This window comes from Cyanistes caeruleus, chromosome 2 (assembly GCF_971803275.1).
Source record: "Cyanistes caeruleus chromosome 2, bCyaCae1.hap1.1, whole genome shotgun sequence".
In the NCBI taxonomy this organism is placed as follows: domain Eukaryota; kingdom Metazoa; phylum Chordata; class Aves; order Passeriformes; family Paridae; genus Cyanistes; species Cyanistes caeruleus.
In genome coordinates this window covers 2,705,754-2,719,264 of record NC_141702.1, presented here as the reverse complement: position 1 = coordinate 2,719,264, position 13,511 = coordinate 2,705,754, and the positions used below count along the sequence as shown (strand labels likewise).

At 45.6% G+C, this 13,511-nt stretch overlaps 1 protein-coding gene across 2 annotated transcripts in view; it reads right to left on the bottom strand.

Annotated features, from left to right (window-relative positions):
* MSRA (methionine sulfoxide reductase A) overlaps positions 1-10,868 on the bottom strand; it is a 238,834-nt gene extending 227,966 nt beyond the window's left edge. For both annotated transcript variants that reach the window (XM_086875419.1, XM_086875420.1), the window contains exon 1: positions 2,961-10,868. In XM_086875419.1, coding sequence (XP_086731545.1) covers positions 2,961-3,102 — 142 coding nt within the window. In that variant the 5' untranslated portion in view covers positions 3,103-10,868. The remainder of the gene's footprint in view (positions 1-2,960) is intronic.
* Positions 10,869-13,511: the final 2,643 nt, after the last annotated feature.

Below are 13,511 nucleotides of genomic sequence, written 5' to 3'. Positions count from 1 at the left end.
GACGTAAATGGCAATAAGAAATAAATCCACAAAAATTATAGGAGCGAAAAGAAGCTCAGAAAGAATCAAGGGGTATTGATGCATAGGAGACAGCCTTGAAGTGCGTACAGGAAAGTCTAAAGTACTCAAAACCTCTTTTGCATAAGTCTCCACAAACAACAACTGCTCCAAAATGTCTCCAGGCTGGTAGAGTCAGGAAGAAAAGCATCAAACAACATGAGGAAAAATGGGTTATGGCTAGTTAGAGAAGCTAAATATATTTAAATCCAAGGAGTCCTATGGAGTTTTTCCAGAGCTGGGAGGCCAAGTTTGCTGGTGTGGCCATCAGAACACTGTGACGGATCAGAAATAATGAAAAACCACAGTGACCGGGGATCTCTGATGATGAGATCTGGGCTACAGTAACAATCACTTTTAAGAAAGGAAAAAGAAGAATTGGGTGGGTATAGGATGCTCAGCTTCAGCTCAGTTCCAAGAGAGATCATGGAGAATGCCCTCTTAGAAATTATTTACAAACAGGGAACAAGAAAGTAATCAGGAATAACCAGCACATTTACCAAAGGCAAATCATGCTTGTCCAGCTGACCTGCTCTTTGAGGCTGAAATGATGGCTCTGCAGAGCAAGGCAGAGCAGCGCCTGTAGCACATGTTGACTTCAGCAGCGTTCTGACACCCTCTCTCCCAGCATTTGCTGCAGAAGCTGACAAAGTCCTGGCTGGAGGAACAGCCTCCAAGTCAAAACTGGGCAAGAGCAGCAGCCTCCAAAGTCAGGGATCAATGCCTTCATGTCTGGTGAGCAGCAGGTGACCCCACAGGCTGATGCTGGGGCCAGAATCATTGGACAGCTGAAACAGCAACGTGAGTGATGTGACAGGAAACACGCTCAGCAGATCTGAGGGCAGCGTTAAACACAATGCAAACAGCAGAGGTTTATCCGAGGAGACCTGGAAAAATTCCAGGTCTACACCAACAGAAACCTCAGGGAGGTCAACAAGGAGAGCAAGATGATTTCAGAGCTGCTGGGAAGGAGCTGTAGTCCTGCTGGATGCCAGGTTAAATGTGCTCACAGTGCCGAGAAAACAAACTGTGACTCTGGGCAGCAGAGAAAAAAACCCTTTCTATGCTGTACTGGTAAGAATTCACATGGAATACCAGGTCCAGTTCTGGTTCCTGACTCACAAAAGACATTAACATGGCAAGGGTCTGCAAGGTCAATCAGCTTTGAGTTGATCATCAGCCTAAAATTTTAATTGCCATTCTTTTCTGAGCAATTTACATCTCATTTAACACTGACAGTTCACTGGAAGGCCATGCTGTTATTAAATATATAATACCACATTTAGGCACAGAAAAACATTTTTTAAAATTGTGTTTGGCCTTATGAGGATGCTTATTGTACAGCAGCCCAAAATTATTCTACCTGAGCAGTTACTCAGCATAAAATGAGCTTGGTGTGTCTTCTGTCCACTCTTTACTCAACAAACAACATGAAGTTGCCACTTTAATCCAGGCAATGTGTTCCTCTTGGTGTCATCTCTGGAGTTCACTGCTGTAATGGCACACACCCCACCTTTGCACCCCTCCTTTTAGACCATTTTCTCCACATCAGAGATAATATTCTCCCTGCTACCTTTAATTTCACCAATACTTTCAACTATTTACCAAGGATCAAATCAAATCAAAATTTTATTATTCTCTTGACCACTGGGCTTATGCCATCACCCATTTATAATTCCTCCACCAGCACTTACACACTTAATGTGGTTAAGTATTTATTTTATGCCATAAGTTCACACATTTCATTAGGATCCACAAGAGCTTGAAGCAAATATACGCATAAACACATTGTTCAATAAAAACTTTGTATGTGAACTACAAAATACATGTGTTAGAGCACCTCAGTGCCACTAAAATTCCTCCTGAAAAGCACTGACAGTCATCTCGGAACACCTTCAGTTCCTAGGAGGACTGTCAGAAAATAAATTCTTTAATTGTGGGTTGCTAGTTCGCTTACCTGATGGCACACATCTACCCAAAGAAGAAAAATAATAGGAAGAATTATTAAGAACTTAAAGCATTTTGCAAACAGAATCATAAAATTATTTAAGTTGGAAGGAACCTTAAAGACCATCTCATTCCAAATACTGATATGAGCAGATACTTTGCACTATCCCAGGTTGTTCCAAGGCCCATCCAATCTTGGACACTTCCAGGGATCCAGGGACAGCCACAGCTTCCCCGGGAATTCTATTCCAGGGCTTCACCACCCTCACAGAGAACAATTCCTTCCTAGACCACCCACAGAAAACACACAGCACATCGTGGTATTATTTTTAAGTATTATTATTTTTTTAAAAAAAGGACTAAAGAAATCTGTTTAAAACGCTGTTGCTGACTTCAATAAAAAATAAAGAGAAAATTCATACATTGCTAAGAGAAATTACGGAAAATAATCACAGGATGGTTTAGATGGAAAGGAATCTTAAATCTCATCCAGTTCTATTCACTTCCATGGGCAGGGACACCTTCCTCTATCCCATGCTGCTCCAAGGCTCACCCAGCCTTGGGCACTTCCAGGGATCCAGGGGCAGCCACAGCTTCCCTGGGCCCACACAGAGCCGCGCTCGCTGTCTTCACCAACAACCCACCCACCCCTATTCTTACGGCACACAAGAAACGCCACTGCGCGAGTGAAGCTCAACACAAACACCTTCTCAAGGCAATTTAATCCCCCCGTCCCCCCTTCACAGGACGCACCCCCCGCCGCCGCCGCCGCCATGTTCCTCCCCACGGCCCCGTCCCGCCCCTCAGCGCGCACGCGCCGCAGCGGCCCCGCCCCGCCGCAAGGGCACCGCGCATGCGCACGCTGAGCGCGGGGCAGGGGCGCGCGGCTGATGAGGAGACGGCGGTCGGGAGCGGGGGACGGGACGGGAGAGGAAGGAAACGGAGTTAACACTTACCTGGCACCGCCATGCGCTGGCTCCTGCCGGGCAGCGCTTCGCCCGCCTGCGGCAGGCGGGAGGCCCAGTCGCCCATGCCGAAGGTGGTGCCGTGGAGAGTGCGGAGGAAGAGCAGGAGGTGGAGGCGGTGGCGCGGCGACATCGCCCGCTGGGGGTGTGAGGGAGCCCCGGAGGGAGGGGCGGGGAGCGCGCCCCCTGCCGAGCGGCAGCGGGGCAAGGCAGCTTCTCCTCGCCGCTGCCTCGGGTGTCCCTCAAGGGCTCTAAGTGTCCTCAGTGACTCTTTATCCCGAAATACCTCTTTCCGTGGACTCTGCCCGCTGGGCCGTGTTCCTGGGAGGCACCTCTGTGAAATGCGGCTTGTTCTGAAGTGTGCCCACACGTTGTTCCCAATGTTTTCCTCATGGAGTCGGCGTCGCCTCCACCTCGTGTCCTCATCCGTGTCACATCCACCCTGTGGCCCGTCCACGCTCCCGGTTTTAGAGGGGATTTTGTAGACACACTTAGGAAAACACGCTACACATTCCTTTTATGCAGTAATGTGCTTTATTTGTACATTAACCACAGAGTGGTTTGGGTTGGAAAAGGCATTTAAACTTAATTCGTTCTGATCCCCAATAACATTTTTTTTTCCCGTGACTTTTCTGGTTGTTAATTTTGACAGCAGTTTCCTGTGTTGTGTTTGGCCAATGTACTGTATCATCACAATTTTGCAGAGTATTTTTTCAGTGAATATGTTCCAAGTAACATAAATCTCCAGGGAGAATTTTCTGCACCTATGTTTGCAATAAAAATAGATATAAAGTGATCAGAGTGTGAGTGCTTGTGGAAAATAGCCACTGTGCTTTTGATGGTAATACAGTGCATATTCGTACAATTATAGAGTGATTTGAGTTGAAAGGGACCTTAAAGTTTATCTCATTCCATGCCCCTGCCATGGGCAGGGACATTTCCACTGGTCTATGCAAGGGACAGGATATTAATTGATGGCAAAATTCTTCTGGAGGGTTTTGAAAAAAATTGAGTTGTTGGCTGAATAGAGAGAAGATAAAAACCAGACTGATAGCTAGTCTGAGAAGAAGGTTGGATAATTCTCTCAAAAAATTGTCTATGACAGATTCAGTTCCATTTGGTTTATAATCAAGCTGGGTTTTACGTGAATGCAATAATCCTGAGGCCTAGAATTTAATTCATACATGTAAAGGTGTTGGATAATTACCACAATTTGCTCTTGAAACAATCTGGAGGAGTGGGAAAGTCGTGTTTAGGAGCTTTCTTCAAAATTAAAAATTCAGATAGAAACAGGAGAAACAAAGCTGTCCCACCTTAGCTTTCAGGTTCCCTGTTTTGTGTTTGAAAGGTGAACAACATCCTCTTTGAGCACAGGTAGTCCCAAGATTGCAATCAATTTTTCAAGTTTTTTTATGTGAACAAAATTTCTAACTAATGGTAACTAGAATTACTGTGGTCAGGACTGGAGAGGATCTCAGGTGACCTCAAAAAAAGTCTTGTAATAACCTGGAGAAAATCCATCGAATAATGAGTGAGTAGAGAGATGCTTGTGATAAATAAGTGTGATGTTTTGAGAGTACAAGTTAGTAAGAACCAGAAACGCTCAATAACAAAGGGTGAATTTCATTTAAAACATGTTTACCTAATTAGTTATTCCCTCATTATGGTCACTGTGTCAATTCCCAGCTATTTCTTTGTAAGAAGCCACTAAAGACGATGACACCCACTGGTTTATACACTGCCCATCTCTTCACTTTCACCACACCTATCTGCCAACAGTGTGTTCCTAAAAAATGCACTGCTCAGTGTCACGATGGATGGCAATGGAATTTTCCCCTCAGAATTAATGTCTCCACCTGCGAGCTTGAATTTTTCCTGCCTCTTTGCGACCAGTTTTGTTTTCATTGCCATCTTCCCTGCGTGAACTGAGGGCAGTCAGTGGTGAGGGGCAGAAAAGAAGGCTCGTGTTTGGCTGCTCAGCCTTGCAGGTGAAGTGGCTGAGGTGCTCCAGAGCCCAGAGGTGCTCCAAAATCCCAGCTGCTGAAAAGCCAGCCTTGCCTCCACTCCAATGATCCTGGCCATCCTCCATGCTGAACCTCCTCGGCTGTTGATACTCTGTGTATCCTTTAAATCATGGGTGCCCTTTCTGGTGCATTAATTCCTCCAGGAAAAATTGCTTCATCACCCAGTCGAGCTGCTTTGTTCATGAGGCTGAAAACAGCGGAGGACTGGGATCCAGAGCAGTGACAGCGGGGCTGCTGATGCTGGAAAATTACAGCTCTTGGGGGCAGGAATCAGCCTGGTGTTCCCTGTTTGCGTGGCACTTCACACACCCTGTCCCTGACTCGTCACTGAATCCCAAGTATTAAATGGTAATAAGCCACCATGCCACTTAACAAATAAAAACTGATTTTCACAGGGGTTTAGTGCTTGTTGGCTCCATGGAAACAGAAGACTGTTTAAATTAGATAAATCCCACTTATATTTCAGGAAAGTGTGAGCTATCCCCTCCCCTTGTTGCTGAGGGTGAGGTCTGTGTGAGAGACTCTGAAAATTACACTCGAACTTTTTTTAAAGTTTTCTTATTTTTTTACCTCTCCAAGCAAGCAGTAGAATGTGATTATTTTTTTTATTTATGGTGTATTACGCTTTACACTTAAACACAGACTTTCTGTGTACTAACACGATGAATTAAGAAATATATCAGGAAAAAATGCCTGGATTATGGCACCTAGACAGTGCTTGCATTCCCATGTAATTATCACAGTATTCCCAGCACAGCAATTTTATGGCAGATGCTAAAAATTTTGTGTAAAAATGGAAAAAGAGAGGAGAGAGAGAGAGAGCAGGAAGAAAAGGGACGTGGGCTTACCTCTCTCCTTTCAGCCAGGGCTTTGCACAAATTCCCACTCATCTAGTCCTAGGAACTTGCTCAAAATACACACAATTTTTTTTCCAGGACCTGGCATTTCCTATATATAATCCGTCAGAGTTACATTTCCTAGTCTTTGTGGTTTGGTATAGATGTGTTTTTCCCGTGTAACAAAATCTGCCGTATCTTGAAACTGATAAAGCCCTGTGTGGCCATCTCCGTGGAAATACAGGGATTGGGGAAGGCAGGTTTGTGCTGCAGTGTGCATCTCCTGGAAAAGCAATCTCTTTTTTATCTGAAAACATGCAGTGAAAGAAGATCCTCCACGGGCTTTAGTGGATTATTCAGTGCTTGATTACTGTTAAAAATATGCAGCTTATTTTTAGGTTGGCTTTGGCTCGCACCCGTCACAGCTTAGCTTATCTTCCCTGGAATGAAGAGATTGCTTTTATCCAGGTTTTGTTATGAAGACTTAGCGCTGCAGGCTGCGGTCATCCCTCAAGAAAAGATAAACAGGACTCTGGGAGTTCATCACTGTCAAGGATGTTTTCTAATTCTCTTAAGTCATTGCACATCTCTGGACGCTCTTCAGGTTTTCAAGTGACGTATTTCCTGATTTTTTTCCCGCTTTGATGAAGATGTGAGTAAGGAATTCACCATTCTGGTGCTGCTCAGACCAAGCAAGTGCCGGTGTAATCTGGTTTCTTGATTCCTGGTTGGATGTGCCTTAATCTGTCCAAGAGCAGTATTAGACCTTCCAGCCTCACAGATACATTGCTGAGACTTCTCGAGGGTTCCCAAAGGAATTGATTACCAAAGTATGGAAATATAAAGGTGATTATGGCAGATGCGTAGAAAATTGAGTTCTGTGCCTAGACCTTGTCACCATTTAAATCACTAATCTAGGCTTGTTCCAGTCCCTTGTCTTGCTATTGCTCCTGCAGCTTCTCCTCAGCTGCTGACAGAAATCATTTTCCCAATTCGTCTCCATAGCTGATTTATAGCTAAGTGTCATTTATAGCTATCATGTCAGATAGTGAATCGCAGAATCACAGAATATCCTGAGTTGAAGGGATTCAGCGTTGATCACTGAGTCCAGCACTTGGCCGTGCACAGACACCCCAACAACCCACCCTGTGCATCCCTGAAAATGTTGTCCAAACATTCCTGGAGCTCTGGCAGCCTTGGGGCTGTGCCCATTCCGTTCTCAGTGCCCAAACACCCCTGGGGGAAGAACCTAAAACCCCAAATGGGGAGGATTGTGCCCAGGGTGTGCTCAGAGCTGCTCTGGGCACGGGGACATGTCCATGAGCCTGGCATGGCCCCACCTGTCCTGGCTCCCTGGATTCTTCCCATGGGAAGGGTCCAGGGCAGTCCCCCTCCAGGGCTGCCTGCACTGCTGGCAGTCACTCAGGCTGGGGATGTCTTCATGCATTTTGGGGCTTGATGGCTCTGCTTTGGGGCTCAGTGACACTTCTGCACCTCTTGGCTGCCATTTCCTGGGGCCCTCTGCACTCTCCTCCCACTCCATGCAGACTCAAACAGGTTGTGGATGAAATCGTTATAATGGAAAAGCAGAACACTAAACAACATCTTCTACATCTTCATCTTCATCTACATCTTCATCTACATCTTCATCTACATCTTCATCTACAGCATCAAAACCAGCCTTCCTCCATCCCCAAACAATGTGAGCCCTCAAAAGGCCTAATCCTCTATTTCTGCTCCAGCTCTGCCTGTGGGAGCCCTGTGCTTGCTGTCAGCCCTGGGCAGAGAGCTCTTCCTCTTCTTCCCTCACCTCTCCCGCCTGATGCCATGTGTGGACACGCTGCCCTGGGGTGGTGGCAGCTCTGTCCCTGCAGGCTGCTGTGGCTGCTGATGTTTCCTGCCAGTGGTCCTGCCATGCTCTGTGCTCAGGATGACTTTGGAGCTCTGTTCAGCCAGGGGCACCTTCCCAGGCAGCCAGAGCTGGGTGCTTTTGTGCAAGGGCTGCTGCCCCTGGTGCCTGCACAGTCCATGGCCATGGGGACACTTCTGGGATCCCCCAGGGCACAGGTGGCCCCCAGGGCCTGGCACAGGAGCTCTCAAAGGTCTGCCCTGGGCAGATGTGGCCACCCAGGGGTGCTGGCCATGCCCTGCTGAGCCCACGGGCCACAGCTGGCAGGGGCACGGGGGCACTGGGGGGGCTTGGCTGATCCTGTGGGAGGTCACAGCCCAGGCTGGGGGTCAGACACTGAGGGCACTGAGGAGGAGGAGGAGGAGGAGGAGGGAGAGGGTCAGGGCAGGAAGGGCTGGGAACGTCCCCTCAGAGCATCCCTGGGCTGCTGCATTCAGGATCAGGCCCCACCTGTGCTGCAGGAGGGCTTGGGGGAGTGGAGGGGCTGCAGGAGCTGGGCTGTGGGGGAGCTCTGGCTGCCACAGCGGTGCCACAGAGCTGACAGGACCAGGGCCACTCAGGCTCAATGGCTGGGCAGCTCTCTTGACTGGACACAGGTCTGGACCCTGCTCTTGGAGCATCTCCAGGGCTGGAATGTTGGAGCTCCCATAGTTGTGTCACACAGCCAGGAATGCTGGGGCTCCCCTTGTCCTGCCCCACCCACAACAGCTCTGCCAGCTCCTGGTGGGGAGAGAAAGGCTGAAAACCACAGAGCTGGAATTACAGAATATCCTGAGATTTAAGGGGCCCACCAAGATTATTGATGCAACTCCTGGCCCTACACAACCACCCCAACCATCCCATCCCACCCCGTGCATCCCTGAGGGCATTGTCCAAATATTCCTGGAGGTCTGGCGGCCTTGGGGCTGTGCCCATTCCCTGGGGAGCCTGGCCAGTGCCTCCACCTCTGGGGGAAGAACCTTCTCCTGATAGCCAACCTAAAGCACCTCTGGCACAGCTCCAGCTGTTTCCTCAGTTCATAATGACCTGAGGATTGATGCTGATATTATATCACTATAAACACAGCAACCTCATGATAGGTGCCTCCTTGCAGTCACGTTTTGTGGTTGGTCAGATAACAACATCTTTGAAAAAGCCCGAATTTTCACAAGGACACACAAGTCGGTTTCCCAGTTTTAGCAAAAAAACCACAAACTGTTTCTAAGGGTTTTCAGTCAAGGGATCCAGAGACTTTGAGTGGCACAGTTCTTTTTGGGAACGAGAATCCCTGAAACAGCTGTATCTGTTACCCCAGAAGGACAGCAAAGATGATAACACAGTAAAGGATCGACGTGAGACAGTTTCTAGAGAGAGGAGGGAAGATTAATCAGTCATTCATCCGCCTTCCATTTGGGATCTCGATAAGCATTGAGATAGAGATTAAGCTACATAAATTATCCTAAAAATGGAACTGACGTAGAAGAGCCATCAGCACTGTACCTCAGGATAATGCAGTGATTTGGGATTTACAGAGGGATGTCAAAAACAATGGGCAATTTCATGGAACACAGTATACCATATGTGCCAGGCAGAAGATGAAAACACAGGATACAAACAGTCTCGTCACATGGGTTCTTTATTTTTTTGTGGCGCTGTAGCAGTGAGGGAAAAAAAATGCTAATACAGCACAAGTTCTCTGCAGGGAGAACCTTTGGTTCTCTCCTCCCTTTGCTGGAGTTCAAGGTACACTTTTATTACCACACAATCAGAGGTTGTGGCTGGCCAACCCCTGGAAGTGTGCAAGGCCAGGTTGGATGTGCTTTGGAGCAACCTGGTCTGGTGGAAGGTGTCCCTGTCCATGGCAGGGGTGGAATGGGATGAGCTTTAGGGCCCTTTCCAACCCAAGCTGATTCTGTGACAGGCACCTGCATTTTGGTGGCCCATCTGCCTGAGGTTCACACTTTGCAGCTGGGTATCCCCAGCTTTAGCAGAGATCTCCTCCAACAGCATGGCTTCTCACAGCTCCATGAATTTCCTAGGATTAAATTCCCAGCAGCTGAGGCTCGGCCCTGCAGTTTTTAAATCAAGATTTCTACACAATATTCCGTAGATCAGGTTCAGGAGAGGACAAATTCCTGGGCACATCAAGTGGCCAGTGCTGTGCACATCAAGTTAGATGGTCACTGGCAGTGTCCTTGCCTAAAATCTGACGTTTTAAATATGGATTTCACTAGTTTGTGTCATCATGACCCAGCGTTTTCTTTGTAAAACTGTAATTTCTGGTAAGAAATTCCTCAATAAATATTTTTGATTCTATTCGCTTTTTGTGTGTTTTTATCACCATGAGCTCTGTTTTTGCAGGACTGACTTTATGAACATTTTTTTAATTTATTTAACTGGGAAAAATTGAAGACTTAAAGTAAATTTTAACCTCATAAAAATATTGCTTCTGTTACACATTGACTAGCAATTCCAAAATAAATTGACTCTTTAGCACAATATCCTTCAAATTCCCCATCCTTAGTAGCATTTTACATTCCCCACTCCAGATTTTCTATATTGATTTCATAGTCCTCAAGATTTCATCCCTCCCTTACTAAAATTCTTTCTGAACCCCAAATTCCTGTTTGCTCAGATACATTTTAATCACTGAAAGTCCGAAATCCATTCACAAGCAAGTGGCTGGAGTATGTTAATGACTTCTATTTATTTAAATTACCATGAGTGAAGAAATAAGCATGATATTAAATTATCATTAGCGAAGAGATAAGCGTGAAAACAAATAAACTGTTAACTTTGGGGTAACATTTCACCAAGGCTGGAGGTACTGGTGGGATTGAGCTGGAAAATACAAGGGGATGGTGAATAACTGGGTTTCCTTTGTATCTCCCATAGTAAAGAATGATATAAAAAAATACATTGGAATCAGTTCTAATTTTTGGTGGAAAATTAAGGATCACACCCATGCTCTGGTGGTGGTTCTAAATGCATTGCCTCGGCCTCATCAGTGGGTGCTGGTTTGCGTTCAGTGAAACTGATGACTTTATAAAAACAAATGACAGAGTTGTTTACGCTGCCTTGCTAAAGAAAATAATCTGATTTAATGGTGCTGGTTTCCCAGTTAAAAAAAAAAAAAAAAAAAAAGGAAAGAAAAAGAAGAGAAAACCCCAACAACTCTTGTGCTATGTGCTGTAATAAGCTTTTTATAAATGTGCTCATGTGGTGCTGAGCGGAGCCCGCTGTGCCGACACCATAAAACAGAGAGGGAGCTTCATCAGCTCTAAGTGCCATCGTATATTCCCTGCAGCAGCATTCCCCGGGATTAATAAAGTTTGTAAGAAATACACAGGGAAAAGATTAAAAATACATGCGTGATACTAGCTGTGGTAATAAAAGCTGATGTTGTTTGGACTGCTTGTTTATTGGCTTGCCCTAGATGAGATGTTTTAAGGTGAATATGATTGAAGAGATGAGCTTTCCCTCAAGGACCTGCTTTTCCCTGCCCAGCAGATTCCCAGGGATGCTGGTCCAGGGCTGCTTCCCTGAGCCCTCTCGTGGGCTCCTTCCTCCACTGCAGCAGCACATCCTGCAAACGAGGCATTTACTGGTCTCCAAGAAGGTGATCTTTATGGAATATGAGCTATCTCCTCATCTCTCTATGTAAGGAAACACGTAAAAATAAAGCAAAATTAGTATTTCATTAAATACATGAGAAATTTTTAGGGTTTTGACCACAAATAGCTTGGTTTTGTTGTGTCAACCAGCAATAACAGGGATTATGGAATCACAACACAGAAAGCTCTTCTGGGAATAGATCTGCAGCGCAGCCTGTCACTGCTTGGCAAAATGCACTCAGGTGCTGATGGAAATGGATAGGTTGTGTGTTTGAGGTGATTTCATCGAAAAAATCATAATAAAGTGGATTAAGAGACACCTGAAATGCTTCTTGGCTTTAAACAAAAATATCAGGACATTTCCTGACAGCATCTGGATCCGTTAGGGAAATTAAATGCCAGGTAATATTCTGTTTGGAAGAAAATAAATTAACAGCATATGTAAAATATATTTGACTGCCCATTAGATTATCTTTAATCATCCATGGGATGTTGTGACTTTTGATTCCATTCTTTATTGGAATTGCTATACCTGATGTTGTGCAGTGCTTACAGGAAAACACAGGTTCAGATCATTGAGTCACAGAATGGTTTTGTTGGGAAGGGGACCTTAAAGATCATCCAGTTCAACCCCTTGCAATGTGCAGGGACACCTTCCACTATCCCAGCTTGCTCCAAGCCCTGCCCAGCCTGGCCTTGGACATTTCCAAGCATAAAAGATCCTTAGGTATTGAAGTTCTGTTGGTATATAGATATTTTAGTCCCAGGGAAAACTCTGTCACCTCTTCTGACCCCCAGGAAGTTACATTCCAAATGAGATAGAAAATCCCAAAGTGGGGCTCTGAGCAACCTGGTCTAGTGGAAGGTGTCTCTGCCTGTGGCAGGGGATTGTGCTGGATGACCTTTAAAAAGCTCTTACCAACCCAAACTATTCCATGATTCTGTGAAAGCAATAACGAGCCCAGCGCAGATGTTGTTTACTGAATTTAGTTTTTCATGGTGGTGGGGTAGAATTGTGAAGCTGGTTCAGAAACAGGGACATGAAGAGTATTAAAGTACAAACCATCCACAGAAGATGTCATGACAATTGTGGGGTGTAAGGAACCAAAATGAGCCTGAGAGGGTTGGCAAGTGACAGAGAGGATTGGACTGTTATCAAACCAGAGCAGAGAGAGAAGTAGTAGAACAGGAGAGTGGGATATGGAGAGCTGCAAACCTGGACATAACTTCTTAGGGGCTGCAATACTTTTCATGGACAAAGTGGGCAGAGCATAACTTAGAACCCATGTCCACAGATTAAGCAAAGGTTGTGACTTTCAGCAGCAATATGCTTGGAAAAGCAAGTGTCCTGCAGCTGCTGTGAATAAAAATTCAACATTTGTCATATCTCAGTAATTGCAGTCCCTTGGTACCTTCTATTCTGAGTGTTGGAGGTTATAAATATTGTTGATGACTCAGCATTTGCTTTAGACTTTTTGGGCTTTACCAGCCATGTTTGCACTCCTTATTCCTGCTGTCACCGTTTGTCAGTGTGAACCTTCACCCAAATGGAGGAGATTTACAGTGAATTCTGAGGAACATTTGTCTTTAGTTTGCTTTACACCAATTTGGACCTTTCTTTCATAAAGATTTTTAAAATTTATTTACTTTTCATTGGAAGATGCAAAAGAAGAACAAGATGATGCTGTTTTTACCTCTCTTTGGGAAGGGCATGTTCCTTCAAATGTTTTCCAGGACGGCTGGAAGGATACAAAAATCCTGATTTGGGGATGAGCAGTTCTGGCACAAATACCAAGAGACGACACTTCCATCCTTAAAATAAGCCCCCCGACATAAGTGATAATTTAATATACATCATGCCATCTGCTTGCAGAACTGTGCAAGCTGCTCCCAAAGAAGTCAATGGGAAATGCATTTTTCCTATTATTTTAAACATTCTGGGATTTAATCTTGATGTCACAAAGGCAGGCAATAGTCACCTTTCCTCAAAGACAAATACAGCTTGTCACTAGAGAGAATAACCACTGCTGCAAACCCACCATTTTTCCTCCTCCTCATCCTCCTCCTCCTCCCTCTGCCCTTCCCAACCTTCAGGATGAAAACACAGAGTTCTCTGCCAGTTAAAAAAGCAGATGGGGAAAGGAGAAGGTTTCAGAGCTACAAAGCACAGGAGCCCTGGC